The sequence below is a fragment of the Borostomias antarcticus genome, assembly GCF_949987555.1.
Source record: "Borostomias antarcticus genome assembly, contig: scaffold_41, whole genome shotgun sequence".
Taxonomy (NCBI): domain Eukaryota; kingdom Metazoa; phylum Chordata; class Actinopteri; order Stomiiformes; family Stomiidae; genus Borostomias; species Borostomias antarcticus.
In genome coordinates, this window is record NW_028175687.1 from 2,191,339 (window position 1) to 2,211,574 (window position 20,236).

General features: G+C 42.2%; 1 protein-coding gene across 1 annotated transcript; it reads right to left on the bottom strand.

The window, feature by feature from the left end:
- Positions 1–13,198: 13,198 nt before the first annotated feature.
- On the bottom strand, positions 13,199–19,928 carry LOC311329345 (uncharacterized protein). Its single transcript, XM_084463203.1, has 6 exons — positions 19,741–19,928; positions 18,362–18,447; positions 17,745–17,876; positions 17,524–17,602; positions 14,982–15,079; positions 13,199–14,084 (listed from the first exon to the last, which is right to left on the bottom strand). The coding sequence occupies exons 1-4, from the start codon at positions 19,844–19,846 to the stop codon at positions 17,594–17,596; spliced, it is 333 nt and encodes a 110-aa protein (XP_084319329.1). The 5' UTR covers positions 19,847–19,928; the 3' UTR covers positions 13,199–14,084; positions 14,982–15,079; positions 17,524–17,593.
- Positions 19,929–20,236: the final 308 nt, after the last annotated feature.

Genomic DNA, 20,236 nt, shown 5'->3' on the forward strand with positions numbered 1-20,236 from the left:
GCCATATTGGATTTAGTGTAAAACACTCAAAATGTATCTCCTCCTAGGTTTTTTCACCAATCTGCACCAAACGCAGTATGCACAATCTATAGACCGATGTCCACAAAAGTCTTACAGGGATTTTTGATTGTCCATTGCGTTCCCTCGTGACAGCCAATCAAAATTGGCCGAAAAGCTGCAAAACAGGAACTGGGGTCATATCTCAGTAATGTTTTAATCTATCAAAACCACATTTGGCACACTCATCCGGGACACACCCATGACATCTGTCCCCAAGCCTTACGTTGACATCTCGTGCACTCTAGCGCCACCAGCGTGTCAAAGTTGGAGTTGCGTTTATGCCAGTAACTTTTGAACTGTATGTCCAATCTTCAAAATGATGGTAGCAATGGATTCCCTGGCTCATGCCGAGTTCAAAACACCCCATGGTTTCATTATTACTTCATTTGTTTGATTGCAGAATGAAAGAAACACTTTTTGTCCTCTGCACAATTTCACCAGTTTCAGAGGTTTTTGGAAAAAGTCACACATTTTCTAAACTGCCATCCCTCTTCTAATTCTCACAGCTCATACACATTTTATATATCAAAACGTTCACACGACTCTTGGGATTCATAAAATCAAAAAAGCTAAGCTCTTCGATGTATATTTTTCACTCTGGGACAGTTCGAATAATGACTCCCCCCCTCCATTGAAATCAATGGAGCCACGCTCTAGAAAATCTCTCTTCGCTCTAGAATCTCTAACTGTTTCTAACTCTTCACCTCTCCTACACTTCTGAAGACCGAAGGACATTTTATACATGGAAATGTTCGCGTGATTGTCTGGATTCTGAAGAAGTAAATAGTTGAGCTATGCTATGTATACTTTTCGCTGTGTGACAATTTAAACAACGACACCCCCCCCTCTCACTCTACCGAGAGGAAGCAACCCTGCCAGGTGATATTAATTAAGTGCTCAGGACTCAGACTCACGGGGTTAGGGAAGGCTCACATGCCTTGTGGACTAGGGTGGTTCACTTTCGCAACATCCTGCTTAGCACAGTGGTTAGCGTGTCGGCCTTGCAAGCAGCAGGTACAGAGATCGAATCCTGTTCAACCATGTCTGGCTTTTGACATGTTTTGCTTGTTGTCTTTGATGCGCTGGTCGTGCGTCCCGCTTGGCCCCCACATCGCTGCTTGCAGCTATATTTATTATTATTCTTCTGCCATTGGAGTCTATGGCAGCCCATAGAACCGTATGGTAAAAAGTTGGGAAAATTGGCACACTCATTCATGACAGTCCCCAAAGTCTTCTCACCAAGACCCATGTCCACAGCTTGAACGCTCTAGCGCCACCAACGTGTCAAAGTTGGAGGTGCATTTGTGCATGCAACTTTTGACCTGTAAGCCTGATTTTCAAAAACGAGGCAGCGTTGGATTCCTTCGCTCAAGCCAAGTTCAACGCACCCTATGACATCATTTTCCACCATATTGGATTTCCCGCCATATTGGACTTAGTGTAAAACACTCAAAATGTATCTCCTCCTAGGTTTTTTCACCAATCTGCACCAAACGCAGTATGCACAATCTATAGACCGATGTCCACAAAAGTCTTACAGGGATTTTTGATTGTCCATTGCGTTCCCTCGTGACAGCCAATCAAAATTGTCCGAAAAGCTGCAAAACAGGAACTGGGGTCATATCTCAGTAATGTTTTAATCTATCAAAACCACATTTGGCACACTCATCCGGGACACACCCATGACATCTGTCACCAAGCCTTACGTTGACATCTCGTGCACTCTAGCGCCACCAGCGTGTCAAAGTTGGAGTTGCGTTTATGCCAGTAACTTTTGAACTGTATGTCCAATCTTCAAAATGATGGTAGCAATGGATTCCCTGGCTCATGCCGAGTTCAAAACACCCCATGGTTTCATTATTACTTCATTTGTTTGATTGCAGAATGAAAGGAACACTTTTTGTCCTCTGCACAATTTCACCAGTTTCAGAGGTTTTTGGAAAAAGTCACACATTTTCTAAACTGCCATCCCTCTTCTAATTCTCACAGCTCATACACATTTTATATATCAAAACGTTCACACGACTCTTGGGATTCATAAAATCAAAAAAGCTAAGCTCTTCGATGTATATTTTTCACTCTGGGACAGTTCGAATAATGACTCCCCCCCCTCCATTGAAATCAATGGAGCCACGCTCTAGAAAATCTCTCTTCGCTCTAGAATCTCTAACTGTTTCTAACTCTTCACCTCTCCTACACTTCTGAAGACCGAAGGACATTTTATACATGGAAATGTTCGCGTGATTGTCTGGATTCTGAAGAAGTAAATAGTTGAGCTATGCTATGTATACTTTTCGCTGTGTACCAATTTAAACAACGACACCCCCCCCTCTCACTCTACCGAGAGGAAGCAACCCTGCCAGGTGATATTAATTAAGTGCTAAGGACTCAGACTCACGGGGTTAGGGAAGGCTCACATGCCTTGTGGACTAGGGTGGCTCACTTTCGCAACATCCTGCGTAGCACAGTGGTTAGCGTGTCGGCCTTTCAAGCAGCAGGTACAGAGATCGAATCCTGTTCAACCATGTCTGGCTTTTGACATGTTTTGCTTGTTGTCTTTGATGCGCTGGTCGTGCGTCCCGCTTGGCCCCCACATCGCTGCTTGCAGCTATATTTATTATTATTATTATTTATTCTTCTGCCATTGGAGTCTATGGCAGCCCATAGAACCGTATGGTAAAAAGTTGGGAAAATTGGCACACTCATTCATGACAGTCCCCAAAGTCTTCTCACCAAGACCCATGTCCACAGCTTGAACGCTCTAGCGCCACCAACCTGTCAAAGTTGGAGGTGCATTTGTGCATGCAACTTTTGACCTGTAAGCCTGATTTTCAAAAACGAGGCAGCGTTGGATTCCTTCGCTCAAGCCAAGTTCAACGCACCCTATGACATCATTTTCCACCATATTGGATTTCCCGCCATATTGGATTTAGTGTAAAACACTCAAAATGTATCTCCTCCTAGGTTTTTTCACCAATCTGCACCACACGCAGTATGCACAATCTATAGACCGATGTCCACAAAAGTCTTACAGGGATTTTTGATTGTCCATTGCATTCCCTCGTGACAGCCAATCAAAATTGGCCGAAAAGCTGCAAAACAGGAACTGGGGTCATATCTCAGTAATGTTTTAATCTATCAAAACCACATTTGGCACACTCATCCGGGACACACCCATGACATCTGTCACCAAGCCTTACGTTGACATCTCGTGCACTCTAGCGCCACCAGCGTGTCAAAGTTGGAGTTGTGTTTATGCCTGTAACTTTTGAACTGTATGTCCAATCTTCAAATTTATGGTAGCAATGTATTCCCTGGCTCATGCTGAGTTCAAAACACCCCATGGTTTCATTATTACTTCATTGTTTTGATCGCAGAATGAAAGGAAGACTTTTTGTCTTCTGCACAATTTCACCAGTTTCAGAGTGGATTCTAAACTGCCATCCCTCTTCTAATTCTCACAGCTCATACACATTTTATATATCAAAACGTTCACACGACTCTTGGGATTCATAAAATCAAAAAAGCTAAGCTTTTCGATGTATATTTTTCACTCTGGGACAGTTCGAATAATGACTCCCCCCCCTCCATTGAAATCAATGGAGCCACGCTCTAGAAAATCTCTCTTTGCTCTAGAATCTCTAACTGTTTCTAACTCTTCACCTCTCCTACACTTCTGAAGACCGAAGGACATTTTATACATGGAAATGTTCGCGTGATTGTCTGGATTCTGAAGAAGTAAATAGTTGAGCTATGCTATGTATACTTTTCGCTGTGTGCCAATTTAAACAACGACACCCCCCCCTCTCACTCTACCAAGAGGAAGCAACCCTGCCAGGTGATATTAATTAAGTGCTCAGGACTCAGACTCACGGGGTTAGGGAAGGCTCACATGCCTTGTGGACTAGGGTGGTTCACTTTCGCAACATCCTGCATAGCACAGTGGTTAGCGTGTCGGCCTTGCAAGCAGCAGGTACAGAGATCGAATCCTGTTCAACCATGTCTGGCTTTTGACATGTTTTGCTTGTTGTCTTTGATGCGCTGGTCGTGCGTCCCGCTTGGCCCCCACATCGCTGCTTGCAGCTATATTTATTATTATTCTTCTGCCATTGAAGTCAATGGCAGCCTATAGAACGGAGTGGTAACCTTTTACCAAAATTTGCATGATGGTAGAGGATGATGTGCTGAGTCCATGGAGCACGACCCAGATCGATTAGCCAATAGGGGGCGCTATAGCAGCCGACTGAAGTTGCGAACTTTGAACAGGCATATCTCAGGCCCCGTTGGACCTACAGACATGACACTTTGCACACATATGTCTCTCCTCATGATGAACAAATTTGCCTCAAGGACCCATAACTTCCGGTTATATAGATTTTCCGCCATCTTGAATTTTTTGAAAAACACTTCAAATGTATCTTCTCCTAGGAATTTTGACCAATCTGCACGAAACTCGGTAGGCACATTCTCTAGACCAATGTCCACATAGGATGTTCAGGGATTTTCAATTTTCGAAAGGGTTCGCCCGCTACAGCCAATCAAATTTGGTGTCCAAGCCGCCAAACAGGAAGTGTGGTCATATCTCAGAAAATTGTTAATGTATTAAAGCCACATTTGGCACACTCATCGGGGACAGTCCCATGACCTCTGGCAGCAAGTGGCATTGCGACAGCTCAAACCCTTTAGCGCCACCACCATGTCAAAGTTGGAAGTGCGTTAATGCACACAACTTTTGACCTGTGTAACCGATTTTGAAAAATGAGGTACCGTTGGAATCCCTCGCTCATGCCGAGTTCATCGCATCCTATGATGTCATTTTCCACCAATTGGATTTCCCGCCATTTTGTATTTTGTGTAAAACACTTAAAATGTATCTTCTCCTAAGGATTTTCACCAATATGCATGAAACTGGCTGTACACATTCTTTAGACTAATGTCCACAAAACTCCTAGAGGGATTTTCGATTGTCGAAGGTGTTCGCTCGCTACAGCCAATCGAATTTGGCGTCCAAGCCGCCAAACAGGAAGTGTGGTCAAATCTCAGTAAGGTTTTGATGTATCATAACCACATTAGGCACACTCATCGTGGACGGTCCCGAGACCCCTGTCACCAAGTCTATGTCGACACCTCAAAGTCTCTAGCGCCACCAACCTGTCAAAGTTGGAAGTGCGTATATTCTGAACCGTACGCCCGATTTTCAAAACTGCGGTAGCGATTTGAATAGACTCCTATGACGTGTTTCGCTTGTTGTCTTTTATGCGCTGGTCGCATGTCCTGCTTGGCCCCCACATTGCTGCTTGCAGCTATATTTTATTATTATTATTATTATTATTCTTCTGCCATTGGAGTCTATGGCAGCCCATAGAACCGTATGGTAAAAAGTTGGGAAAATTGGCACACTCATTCATGACAGTCCCCAAAGTCTTCTCACCAAGACCCATGTCCACAGCTTGAACGCTCTAGCGCCACCAACGTGTCAAAGTTGGAGGTGCATTTGTGCATGCAACTTTTGACCTGTAAGCCTGATTTTCAAAAACGAGGCAGCGTTGGATTCCTTCGCTCAAGCCAAGTTCAACGCACCCTATGACATCATTTTCCACCATATTGGATTTCCCGCCATATTGGATTTAGTGTAAAACACTCAAAATGTATCTCCTCCTAGGTTTTTTCACCAATCTGCACCAAACGCAGTATGCACAATCTATAGACCGATGTCCACAAAAGTCTTACAGGGATTTTTGATTGTCCATTGCGTTCCCTCGTGACAGCCAATCAAAATTGGCCAAAAAGCTGCAAAACAGGAACTGGGGTCATATCTCAGTAATGTTTTAATCTATCAAAACCACATTTGGCACACTCATCCGGGACACATCCATGACATCTGTCACCAAGCCTTACGTTGACATCTCGTGCACTCTAGCGCCACCAGCGTGTCAAAGTTGGAGTTGCGTTTATGCCAGTAACTTTTGAACTGTATGTCCAATCTTCAAAATGATGGTAGCAATGGATTCCCTGGCTCATGCCGAGTTCAAAACACCCCATGGTTTCATTATTACTTCATTTGTTTGATTGCAGAATGAAAGAAACACTTTTTGTCCTCTGCACAATTTCACCAGTTTCAGAGGTTTTTGGAAAAAGTCACACATTTTCTAAACTGCCATCCCTCTTCTAATTCTCACAGCTCATACACATTTTATATATCAAAACGTTCACACGACTCTTGGGATTCATAAAATCAAAAAAGCTAAGCTCTTCGATGTATATTTTTCACTCTGGGACAGTTCGAATAATGACTCCCCCCCTCCATTGAAATCAATGGAGCCACGCTCTAGAAAATCTCTCTTCGCTCTAGAATCTCAAACTGTTTCTAACTCTTCACCTCTCCTACACTTCTGAAGACCGAAGGACATTTTATACATGGAAATGTTCGCGTGATTGTCTGGATTCTGAAGAAGTAAATAGTTGAGCTATGCTATGTATACTTTTCGCTGTGTGCCAATTTAAACAACGACACCCCCCCCTCTCACTCTACCGAGAGGAAGCAACCCTGCCAGGTGATATTAATTAAGTGCTCAGGACTCAGACTCACGGGGTTAGGGAAGGCTCACATGCCTTGTGGACTAGGGTGGTTCACTTTCGCAACATCCTGCGTAGCACAGTGGTTAGCGTGTCGGCCTTGCAAGCAGCAGGTACAGAGATCGAATCCTGTTCAACCATGTCTGGCTTTTGACATGTTTTGCTTGTTGTCTTTGATGCGCTGGTCGTGCGTCCCGCTTGGCCCCCACATCGCTGCTTGCAGCTATATTTATTATTATTATTATTCTTCTGCCATTGGAGTCTATGGCAGCCCATAGAACCGTATGGTAAAAAGTTGTGAAAATTGGCACACTCATTCATGACAGTCCCCAAAGTCTTCTCACCAAGACCCATGTCCACAGCTTGAACGCTCTAGCGCCACCAACGTGTCAAAGTTGGAGGTGCATTTGTGCATGCAACTTTTGACCTGTAAGCCTGATTTTCAAAAACGAGGCAGCGTTGGATTCCTTCGCTCAAGCCAAGTTCAACGCACCCTATGACATCATTTTCCACAATATTGGATTTCCCGCCATATTGGATTTAGTGTAAAACACTCAAAATGTATCTCCTCCTAGGTTTTTTCACCAATCTGCACCACACGCAGTATGCACAATCTATAGACCGATGTCCACAAAAGTCTTACAGGGATTTTTGATTGTCCATTGCGTTCCCTCGTGACAGCCAATCAAAATTGGCCGAAAAGCTGCAAAACAGGAACTGGGGTCATATCTCAGTAATGTTTTAATCTATCAAAACCACATTTGGCACACTCATCCGGGACACACCCATGCCATCTGTCACCAAGCCTTACGTTGACATCTCGTGCACTCTAGCGCCACCAGCGTGTCAAAGTTGGAGTTGCGTTTATGCCAGTAACTTTTGAACTGTATGTCCAATCTTCAAAATGATGGTAGCAATGGATTCCCTGGCTCATGCCGAGTTCAAAACACCCCATGGTTTCATTATTACTTCATTTGTTTGATTGCAGAATGAAAGAAACACTTTTTGTCCTCTGCACAATTTCACCAGTTTCAGAGGTTTTTGGAAAAAGTCACACATTTTCTAAACTGCCATCCCTCTTCTAATTCTCACAGCTCATACACATTTTATATATCAAAACGTTCACACGACTCTTGGGATTCATAAAATCAAAAAAGCTAAGCTTTTCGATGTATATTTTTCACTCTGGGACAGTTCGAATAATGACTCCCCCCCCCTATTGAAATCAATGGAGCCACGCTCTAGAAAATCTCTCTTCGCTCTAGAATCTCTAACTGTTTCTAACTCTTCACCTCTCCTACACTTCTGAAGACCGAAGGACATTTTATACATGGAAATGTTCGCGTGATTGTCTGGATTCTGAAGAAGTAAATAGTTGAGCTATGCTATGTATACTTTTCGCTGTGTGCCAATTTAAACAACGACACCCCCCCCTCTCACTCTACCAAGAGGAAGCAACCCTGCCAGGTGATATTAATTAAGTGCTCAGGACTCAGACTCACGGGGTTAGGGAATGCTCACATGCCTTGTGGACTAGGGTAGTTCACTTTCGCAACATCCTGCCTAGCACAGTGGTTAGCGTGTAGGCCTTGCAAGCAGCAGGTACAGAGATCGAATCCTGTTCAACCATGTCTGGCTTTTGACATGTTTTGCTTGTTGTCTTTGATGCGCTGGTCGTGCGTCCCGCTTGGCCCCCACATCGCTGCTTGCAGCTATATTTATTATTATTATTATTCATCTTCCTCTGGCATTGGAGTCTATGGCAGCCCATAGAACCATATGGTAAAAAGTTGTGAAAATTGGCACACTCATTCATGACAGTCCCCTGAGTCTTTTCACCAAGACCCATGTAGACAGCTCGAACCCTCTAGCGCCACCAACATGTCAAAGTTGGAGGTGTGTTTGTGCACACAACTTTTGACCTGTAAGCCCGATTTTCAAAAACAAGGTACCGTTGGATTCCTTGGCTTAAGCCGAGTTCAACGCACCCCATGACATCATTTTCCGCCATATTGGATTTCCCGCCATTTTGGATTTTGTGAAAAACTCTCAAAATGTATCTCCTCCTAGGTTTTTTCTCTAATCTGCACGAAACTCGATAGGCAGAATCTGTAGACCGATGTCCACAAAAGTCTTACAGGGATTTCTGATTGTCCATTGCGTTCGCTCGCTGCAGCCAATCAAATTTGGCCTCTAAGCCGCCAAACAGGAAGTGTGGTCATATCTCAGCAAATTGTTAATGTATTAAAGCCACATTTGGCACACTCTTCGGGGACAGTCCCATGACCTCTGGCAGCAAGTGGCATTGCGACAGCTCAAACCCTCTAGCGCCACCACCATGTCAAATTTGGAAGTGCGTTAATGCACACAACTTTTGACCTGTGTAACCGATTTTGAAAAATGAGGTACCGTTGGAATCCCTCGCTCATGCCGAGTTCATCACATCCTATGATGTCATTTTCCACCAATTGGATTTCCCGCCATTTTGTATTTTGTGTAAAACACTTAAAATGTATCTTCTCCTAAGGATTTTCACCAATCTACATGAAACTGGCTGTACACATTCTTTAGACCAATGTACACAAAACTCCTAGAGGGATTTTCGATTGTCGAAGGTGTTCGCTCGCTACAGCCAATCGAATTTGGCGTCCAAGCCGCCAAACAGGAAGTGTGGTCAAATCTCAGTAAGGTTTTGATGTATCATAACCACATTAGGCACACTCATCGTGGACGGTCCCGTGACCCCTGTCACCAAGTCTATGTCGACACCTCAAAGTCTCTAGCACCACCAACCTGTCAAAGTTGGAAGTACGTATAATCTGAACCGTATGCCCGATTTTCAACACTGCGGTAGAGCTTTGAATGCGGCTATGACGTGTTTCGCTTGTTGTCTTTGATGCGCTGGTCGCATGTCCTGCTTGGCCCCCACATTGCTGCTTGCAGCTATATTTATTATTATTATTCCTCTGCCATTGTAGTCTATGGCAGCCCATAGAAGCTTATGGTAGAAAGTTATGAAAAATGGCACACTCATTCGGGACAGTGCCCTGACCCTCCTCACCAAGTCTCATGTCCACACCTCACCCTCTCTAGCGCCACCAACGTGTCAAAGTTGGAGGTGCATTTATGCATGCAGCTTTTCTTCAGCAAGTCCAATTTTCAAACTTCAGGTGTCCTTCAATTCCTTGGCTCAAGCCGGATTCAACGCACTCTATGACGTCATTGTGGCCATCTTGGCTTCTCCGCCATTTTGAATGATGTGCCAAACCCTTAAAATGTATCTCCTCCTAGGAACTTTCTCCAATTTGCACGGACATCGGTGGATGTCATCTATACATTAATGTCTACATAGGATGTACAGGGATTTTTGATTATCCATTGCGTTCGCTCGTGACAGCCAATCAAAATTGGCAGAAAAGCTGCAGAACAGGAACTGTGGTCATATCTCATTAATCTTTTAATCTATCAAAACCACATTTGGCACACTCATTCGGGACATACCCATGACATCTGTCACCAAGCCTCATGTTGACATCTCGTGCACTCTAGCGCCACCAGCATGTCAAAGTTGGAGTTGCGTTTATGCCAGTAACTTTTGAACTGTATGTCCAATCTTCAAAATGATGGTAGCAATGGATTCCCTGGCTCATGCCGAGTTCAAAACACCCCATGGTTTCATTATTACTTCATTTGTTTGATTGCAGAATGAAAGGAACACTTTTTGTCTTCTGCACAATTTCACCAGTGTCAGAGTGCTGAAAGGCGCATTTTGGAAAAAGTCACACATTTTCTAAACTGCCATCCCTCTTCTAAATCTCACAGCTCATACACATTTTATATATCAAAACGTTCACACGACTCTTGGGATTCATAAAATCAAAAAAGCTAAGCTCTTCGATGTATATTTTTCACTCTGGGACAGTTCGAATAATGACTCCCCCCCCTCCATTGAAATCAATGGAGCCACACTCTAGAAAATCTCTCTTCGCTCTAGAATCTCTAACTGTTTCTAACTCTTCACCTCTCCTACACTTCTGAAGACCGAAGGACATTTTATACATGGAAATGTTCGCGTGATTGTCTGGATTCTGAAGAAGTAAATAGTTGAGCTATGCTATGTATACTTTTCGCTGTGTGCCAATTTAAACAACGACACCCCCCCCTCTCACTCTACCGAGAGGAAGCAACCCTGCCAGGTGATATTAATTAAGTGCTCAGGACTCAGACTCACGGGGTTAGGGAAGGCTCACATGCCTTGTGGACTAGGGTGGTTCACTTTCGCAACATCCTGCGTAGCACAGTGGTTAGCGTGTCGGCCTTGCAAGCCGCAGGTACAGAGATCGAATCCTGTTCAACCATGTCTGGCTTTTGACATGTTTTGCTTGTTGTCTTTGATGCGCTGGTCGTGCGTCCCGCTTGGCCCCCACATCGCTGCTTGCAGCTATATTTGGGGGCCAAGCAGCGCAGCTGCGCAGGCACCCATTAAGTTTGTACCGTTTCTCTTTCTTCTTTATTAGTGTGAATGCTTCAGAGCATTCACACTATTGTTATCCAGTTCTTTATTTTTTTTACTTCTTCTTCCGTACGTTTTTTGGCTCTCTGTAGCTCCTTCATACTTTGAGCCACTTAAACCATTCAAGTATCAAAATGTTCAGCTTGTTAAGGACATGCGCGGAATACTTTCAGATTTTTTATACCTTTTATACTTTTTAAAATATTCAACTTTTTCAACAATTTTTTTGAATGGAAGTCTATGGGGGAGTTTTGAAACCTTCTTCAGCCTTCAACTCCTTCATACTTTGAGCTACAGAAACCATTCAACTATCAAAATGTTCAGCTTGTTAAGGTCTTTATGGGATATCTTTCAGATTTTTAATATATTTTATACTTTTCAAAATATTCAGCTTTTCTCCAAAAAAAATTACAATGGAAGTCTATGGCAGACCTTGAAACCCCTCATCAGCTTTGAAACCTATCTCCTCCTTCATTTTTTGTGCTAGAAACCTCCTTCAAAGTTTAAAATGTTCAGGACCTTTCGGTGAGTAAACTAACCATTCAGATTTTTGAAATTCCTTATAGTTTTTATGTAATTTAAGTTTGTTTGGGACCCTTTTTAACATTGAAGTGGATGTGTGGAATGTTCAGTTTTTACAGTGTAGCAGCTCGTATTTTGAAAACATCTACACGTTTTGTAAACTGCTGTCGCTCCTACAGTTTTAACAGCTCATACACATATTCTAAATTAAAACGTTCACACAACTGTGCTGATTCGTACAATGTAAGTATCTAAGCCGTGTGACTTATAGTTTTAGCTGTATGACGATTTGTTCGGTAACTACGCTCTCCATTGAAACGTATGGGCCACACTCTACCTTTTGAGCTGCTCATTTTGCATTTTTACCCTTTTTCTAACTCGTCGCCATGGCTACAGTTTTTAAGCTACACGGACATATCATAGCCTTAAATGTTCAGCATGTTCTCAGGATTCCTAGGGTGTCAATATCTAAGCTGTGACCTTTATACTTTTTGAGAGAGAGCTGTCTGAAGCCGGCATGCCTTTCCATTGAAGTGAATGATGGTCAGTTGGGATTTGTGTCGTACCTGCAGCAAGGGGTGTAGCCGGAGGAGTCTCCCAGCGTGCTGTCACAGCGAACTGCGAAGTTTCAGCCGACACCTACCATACATGACAACAACACGCAGCATTTGTTTACATCCAGTTCGATGGGGTAAGCTATATTGATCTAGTTCAGTCCTGTTTACGTTAACGTTAAAGAATGAACGTCTGAAACGTCTCACCTTTTTAGCTAGCCTCTTTCTGGACTGTAGGTATACGGCCGTTGGAAGAGCTAGCTCTCCGTATCTACAATTGTCCCATCGTAGACCAGCTGTCCTTAAAAATATCTCCGCTCTTCTAACAAGTGTTGCAGAGAAATGTCAAAGATACTGACTCACTCGGGAGGGTTTCAGCATACGACGGTGGGTTTAGAACGCTCGGAATTGCTAATAAACATGTTTAATATATCTTATGTGACCTCTGTAAAACTGCCTTCTGAAAAAAGGTCTGTCTTCGTCTCGTTTGTTATTGGTGGTGCGCCACGCAATCTCTGCACTCCCTAGCGCCATCGCTGGTAGGAGGATTGTGTGCAACAACACGTGATGATTATTATTACATGCTTGTCACAAGATTTCGTGAGATGTCAGTCATTATGTGAAGCTTATAATAAATAAATGTTGCCTGCACTCCCTAGCGCCATCGCTCGTAGGAGATTTGAGTGTAACAATAAACACGTGATGATTATTATTACATGCTTGTCACAAGATTTTGTGAGATGTCTGTTATGTGAAGCTCTAAAAATGTCGGAGCCTATATGCAACAATTGCAGAGAACAAATAAGGAAATTCGAAGGATATTTCAGAAAACCCCATTCATCCTTGTTGATGCCCCTTCTCTCCCTCCCTCCTCCTCTCTCATGCCCAGTTCCTGGATTTGACCGTCTGACATCATCTAAGGCTAGAAGAGCACGCACCATTATAGGAATCATCATTAGAACATGTATTCTTGTGGTAGAAATGCTTTTATTCACCTATTGACATTTTGTGTTTCCATGCCTGGAAAACGCTTTTCTCAGCGAGAGAAGTGTGTTATGAACATTTTGACTGTACATGCACTGATCTGTTTGGAACAAAATGAATGACCCTATCATGTAGAAGAGCACACACCATTATAGGAATCATCATTAGAACAAATTATAATGTTTAATCATTTTCAGGCTGTAAACTCATTAATTTCCAAGATGGACGATGACTTGGAGTCTATGGACATTGACCATGGAGAGTTAAGGGCTATAAATGTGCAGATATGCCATCCTCCTCCCTTACATTAAATAGCATTGCTAAATGAATGCTGCTTGTTGTGTATCACACATCAGTATACAAGGCTGTATACTGATGTTGAATGTCTTTATACATCTTCCGTACGTTTTTAGCAGTCAACTCCTTCATACTCTGAGCTACTTAAAACCATTGAAGTATCAGTAAGTTCTCCTTTAATCACATTTCAGACCCATTGTAAATATGTACTAGTAGTGACCAAACATATTTCTTGGCTTGAATTTAAGCAGCTGCTGGCAAGATTGATATTTAAATTACAGATTCAACTTCATTGTCATTGCAAGACTCATAAGTACCATATGGGGTACCTACATGTACAATAATGTTATTTAAGTCAATGTTGCACGGCCACAGTAAGTGAATTGTATGTTCTATGCTTTACAAATGCCCACACATGTTATGTGACAGATTTCATGTACAAGTTATTTCAGATTTGTAATATCTTTTATACTTAAAAATAAATAATTCAGGCTCGCTGGTCCTGGACTGTAAGGAGTGCCGTCCCCTGGTCCTGGAGGCCGGGAGGTTCCAGGTCATGGGGATGTTGGTGGACTCATCTAGGACCAGAACACAAGAGGTCACTTGCAACAATATCGCTTCTTGATTCAGTTCTGTGTTAGGGGAATGGCTTTATGATCAGAGAAAAACAGTATTTAGCTCTTGTGAAGCCTTTTAACTCAAACTGTGTGTTCTAGTAGTAGTAGTTGCGTAAATCTACTGTATCTCTGTGCAAGGCACTGGGCAGGGCTGAGATGATTGTGTTGCTCGGCTGGAATGAGGATGATAAACATCATTTAACTCAACCCGGACACCGGGTGCCACCATACCACCTACCATCAGCCAATAGACTTTGCCATCTGTGCCCTATAGAATGAAGTACATGCATCAATATCAGGTAATTAAAGACCTACACTTGTTATTTCAAAAAAGGTCTTAAAGTTATGGGCATAGCCATGCAATTCTATACAACAGAGTGAAGATATAATAACATGACACAAAATACTATATTCTATTCTATCCAACTAGTCTTGTGTATGGCATCTATGCATTCGTGTTAAGAGTATGTTATCAGTCACCAGATGTCTGTCTTCTGAGGAAACTGAATGTGGTCAATGACTTTGATTAACCCTCAATGCTGGTGGCAGTAATGTTTTTTGTCTGACACAAAGCCCAGTTGATGTCCTCTGCACTAGGCCTGATGTAATCAGACAAACAAACCTCAGACTCATATTCAATATTGATCCAGTGAAGGATGTAATTATAAAGCAGTAGTAAACAGGACAGATGTGAGACAACAGGCATTGTAGGTGTTTAATCAGTGGCAGTAAGTAGATCCATGAAGAGGTCTGTAGTAACATGGTTGAGCAATTGTGATGTTTAATTACCTTACTGCATTGCACTTTTTAAACATAGGCTATCAAAATGAACTGTTTGGTATTCAGCAGTACAGTTACCTTGAGGTTCAGCATGTCAAACACCTCCCCTAACACTCCTGGTTCTTGTTTGAAGGGTTCTGATGACAGGGGGAGGAATCACCATCTCCTGAGGCAGCCTGTAGCAAAACAATAGTTTTATTGCCTTTTTAAAGGTGTCATTCCTCCATCAATCACTATCACACGTCGGTGTCTGTGGGCGTGTGTTCAGGTTTCTGAGTGGCAGTCGTGATAGCAAGGCCCGGATTGAGCACTACCAACAACAGGAGTGATGACAATGGGTGGTAGCTTAGATCACGTGATCTCAAATTCTCAGGATGGCCATGCCAAGTTACATGGGTGGGGGAATAGACTGGACCATTTAAACTCTACCTGGACATATTATGAAATAAAATGTTTTGATGAATGCAAATTGGTGTCTTTGTTTATTTGAATAATTTGAATACATTTATTCTAATTATAATAATACATTTCAATATTTGAATAAAATACATTTATTTATTAACATTATTTTATAACATATCAACCGACCTATTCTCACAACAAATAGGCATTGGTTATAGTACGATCGCAACATAACATAGCATCAATTAGGCAGTAACAAGTGGCACAGTAATATCTTAAGTAGAATTGTAAAGAGACTCCATATATCATGTATATACAACAGCTCTTAACCAATCAGATTGCGAGCTCAGACTTATATAATACAGAGAAAATACAGTGAGGAAAATAATTATTTGATCTCCTGTTGATTTTGCACGTTTGCCCACTGACAAAGAAATGATGAGTCTATCATTTTAATGGTAGGTTTATTTTAACAGTGAGAGACAGAATAACAACGAAAAAAATCCAGAAAAACACATTTCAAAAAAGGTATAAATTGATTTGCATTTGATTGAGTGAAATAAGTATTTGATCCCCTATCAACCAGCAAGATTTCTGGCTCCCACAGACTGGTTATGTCCATGAGGCACACAAATGAGTCCTCTCCCTTTAAGAGAGTGCTCCTAATCTCAGCTTGTTACCTGTATAAAAGACACATGTCCACAGAAGCAATCAATCAATCAGATTCCAAACTCTCCACCATGGCCAAGACCAAAGAGCTGTCTAAGCATGTCAGGGACAAGATTGTAGGCCTGCACAAGGCTGGAATGGGCTACACGACCATCGCCAAGCAGCTTGGTGAGAAGGTGACAACAGTTGGTACGATTATTAGCAAATGGAAAAAACACAAAAAAACAATCTCCCTCGGTCTGGGGCTCCACGCAAAATCTCGCCTCGTGGAGCTTCAATGATCATGAGAACAGTGAGGAATCAGCCCAGAACTACATGGGACGATCTTGTCTGATCTCAAGGCAGCTGGGACCACAGTCACCAAGAAAACAATTGGTAACACACTACACCGTAATGGACTGAAATCCTGCAGCACCCGCAAGGTCCCACTGCTGAAGAAAGCACATGTACAGGCCCGTCTGAAGTTTGCCAATGAACATCTGAATGATTCAGAGGAGGACTGGGTAAAAGTGTTGTGGTCAAAAATCTAGCTCTTTGGCATCAACTCAACTCGCCGTGTTTGGAGGAGGAGGAACGCTGACTATGACCCCATGAACACCATCCTCACCGTCAAACATGGAGGTGGAAACATTATGCTTTGGGGGTGTTTTTCTGCTAAGGGGACAGGACAACTTCACCACATCAAAGGGAAGATGGATGGGGCCATGTACCATCAAATCTTGGGTGAGAACCTCCTTCCCTCAGCCAGGACACTGAAAATGGGTCGTGGATGGGTATACCAGCATGACAATGACCCAAAACACACAGCCAAGACAACAAAGGAGTGGCTCAATTAGAAGCACATTAAGGTCCTGGAGTGACCTAGCCAGACTACAGACCTTAATCCCATATAAACTCTGTGGAGGGAGCTTACGATTCAAGTTGCCAAACATCAGCCTCGAAACCTTAATGACTTGGAGAGGATCTGCAAAGAGGAGTGGTACAGAATCCCTCCTGAGATGTGTGAAAACCTGCTGGCCAACTACAAGACACGTCTGACCTCAGTGATTGCCAACAAGGGTTTTGCAATTACGTACCAAGTCATGTTTTGCGACTTTTTGTTGTTATTCTGTCTCTCACTGTTAAAATAAACCTACCATTAAAATCATAGACTGATCATTTCTTTGTCAGTGGGCAAACTGACAAAATCAGCAGGGGTTCAAATAATTATTTCCCTCACGGTATGTACTAGTAGTGACCAAAGATATTTCTTGTCAAATTAAGCGCTGGCAAGATTGATATTTTAATTACAGATTCAACTCCATTGTCATTACAAGAGTCATAAGTGCCATCTTGGGTACCTACACTAATGTTATGCAAGTCAATGTTGCACGGTCACAGTAAGTGATTACTGTGTAGTATGTTCTATGCTTTACAAATGCGCACACGTGTTATGTAACAGATGGCATGTACAAGTTTGTGTGCGAATACAATCTGCCCCATTTCTTACCATGAGGGGGGTCCATTTTGTCTGCTTACAACAGGAGAGTTAGAGGAAAATGACACTTACTGCACTAGGGAGGGTAGGATGTTGCAGTCCACTACATGGCACAGAGTCCAAAGACCTTGTTCCCGAGGGCTCAGACTGCCTGCAGGTTCAGGAGCACACAGTACGAAGAGCCATCAGAAACTCAATATAAATCAAAAAGGGTCACAGAGCTTAAGATGTATTTTATGTATAGCAGTTAGAATAAGCGAGCATTGAGATTCTTCATTTCATTCCCACTGTACCCGTTTCTGGACGTCCTGGAAGTCACAGCTGAGTATCTCTATGAAGATGGGGACAGCACCTGCCTGGATCACCTCATCAGTCTGGTGGGATGTCCCTGATGCAATGTTGGTCTGGAACCATGCAGCCTCAAACTGCACAAACACATCACACCAAATCATTACTACAGTACATCCGTATCTAACTGGAGTCGGTGTCAGAGTGTGTGTGTAAGTGAGTGAGTGAGTGAGTGAGTGAGAAGATGTATCTGCAGAGTACAGCTTTCCCTTCTCTTCAGAAACTACACAAAGCTGAGATCAATGAGGTATTCTCCACTCCATGCTCGGGAGAATACCTCTGATAGAATATCTACTGTACATAACATAACCAGAAGCAAATGTCAATATACCTCACATATAGCATGCAGATAGGCCTATGCCCCCCACCCCCCAGTGATTTATTTATTCATATCCATATATAGCATCCAGGCCGATATGCTTCTTCTTACCCGTATTTTATACTATATAGAAATTGTACTTATTGTGTAGTTTGTAATTTGTAAATTGAGTATTGGAGTGTATCTGTTATTGAGCATAATCTTAATAATCATAGGAGTCGGCAGCTTGTATTCAAGACTTACGTTGGCTGTAAGATTAAAGCTCACGTCTGCGTCACTGTCTTCATCTGTCATCTCCATAAACTGGCCCTCCACATAAATCACTCCAACTGCAAGAACATGTCACTCCATCAACAGCAAGAACATACATCTTCCACAGAGACAATGTCCGGTCATCTTTGTATCTGGTTACACTAATCAGATTCAAACAGACAGTACAATTATTTACATGAATAGAATGATTGATTTTGTCTGGCTGTACTACAATCTAACTCTACTTAAGTTATTCATTTATTCTGTATTATTTTAATCATTCATCCACTGATATTGTTTTACCAATGATATATAGCTAGGTTCCCACCTGGGAAACTAGAGACACCTCAGGTAGCCACAGGGTTTCTAAATTATGGCTATAGCCTACTGAAACTAATAAATAATAATTTTAAAATGATTTATATAATGTATGGTAATAGTACAATATGAAAATGTATGTTGTGAAATTGTAATAAATATTCTCAATAAAAAAACACAAATACCATCCAATCACATTCGAGGGTCACAACAAAACTGAGATGTACAAGTGTGAGAGACCACAGCTGCCGTCGACACTGAACGAGTTAGTAACTAAAGACTAAGAAGTAAGTATTTAACGTTGGCTAGTTTAAAAATTCAACTATGGTAGTCAACATGAAACCCCCTTCAACTTGGAAACCTAACTCAATCAACAACCTAACTCTTCAACTCTCATTCAAAGTTTAAAATGTTATAGACCTTTAGCTGTTTCAAGGAATGATTTAAAGCTGATGGACCTTTAAATTCGTCTAGCTAGCTAGGGTTGTTGTTCAAGTAACATTATGTAATCAAAGTTATCTTGTTAATAATATAATATGGGTGGTTGCTACTGGGTATAATTACTGCTTTAGATGTTTAGTTTATTTTTAAACAAAAAAAATCATTTTTAACGTTAGCATTAGCTAGCTACAAAAATGCTAGATATAGCAAGCTAATGCTAGAACAAGACTTCACAACTCCTCGAGCCATTTAAATTTCCCGGGCTTGCAAACCCTAAGCTCGCGAGTCATGTCAGATGTGCTCGTTTAGCCCTCTCGAGACTGTGAGACGGCCCGTCAGCAGTCGCCCATGCTGGAGGTTTTAGGCTAGTTAATAGGTCTATCTACCTGTCTATTGATCTCTAGCTAGTTAGCCAAAACCCAAGTTTAACCCTCCAGGACCCCCTCGAATATGAGATTATACATCTCAAGGGACTATCCTCAATAAATTCAATTCAATTCAAAAGCTAAGCTATTCTTAAACCTCCAAAGTAGCCAGCCGTGAAAACCCTCGGAAGGGGCTAATATTCGTCCAGACCTAGCTCTGGTCCAGGTCACGTTAACATTACTTACTTGAGGAGTATTCTTGTCTGCTTCCAACTCTCCAATGTCGCTGGCATTCACAATGCATGATCAAAACGGAGAAAATTGTCACAAACACGTGCCTCTTCACCAGCATGTTAAACAAAGCAAAAAACTATTAATACAAAAATAACTAGCTAGTGTTACGCTTCAAACAGCAGTAAAGTCCTGACACGTGTCGCCGCATACTGCCTACTCAATCTGAAATCCAAAGCAAAACACGTGACCGTGTGAACGAAGTTCCGTTACACCACACAAGGGTGTTTCCGGTCTCTATATTGATGGGAACTAGTCCCCACTGTCGACACAAGCACTAGGCGGTAGACAAACTGAACTCTGTGCCTATACTGTAGCTTTCATTATATTCACTTGATCATTATATTAATAGTGTACCTCCATGGTTTCAGTCCATGTCTGCATAAATACACGTTTTCTTTTTTTAACGCAACATGCTTAACACATAAGCCTACCATAAGCATTATTTTCT

Bases quoted from the DNA above. Each gene is read 5' to 3' on its own strand.
- LOC311329345 (XM_084463203.1), bottom strand. From the start codon at position 19,846: ATGCTGGTGAAGAGGCACGTGTTTGTGACAATTTTCTCCGTTTTGATC. The intron at 18,448-19,740 runs GTAAGTAATGTT...ATGTTCTTGCAG, and splicing joins CAGACAAGAATACTCCTCAA to TTGGAGTGATTTATGTGGAG. The intron at 17,877-18,361 runs GTAAGTCTTGAA...GTGTTTGTGCAG, and splicing joins GCTTTAATCTTACAGCCAAC to TTTGAGGCTGCATGGTTCCA.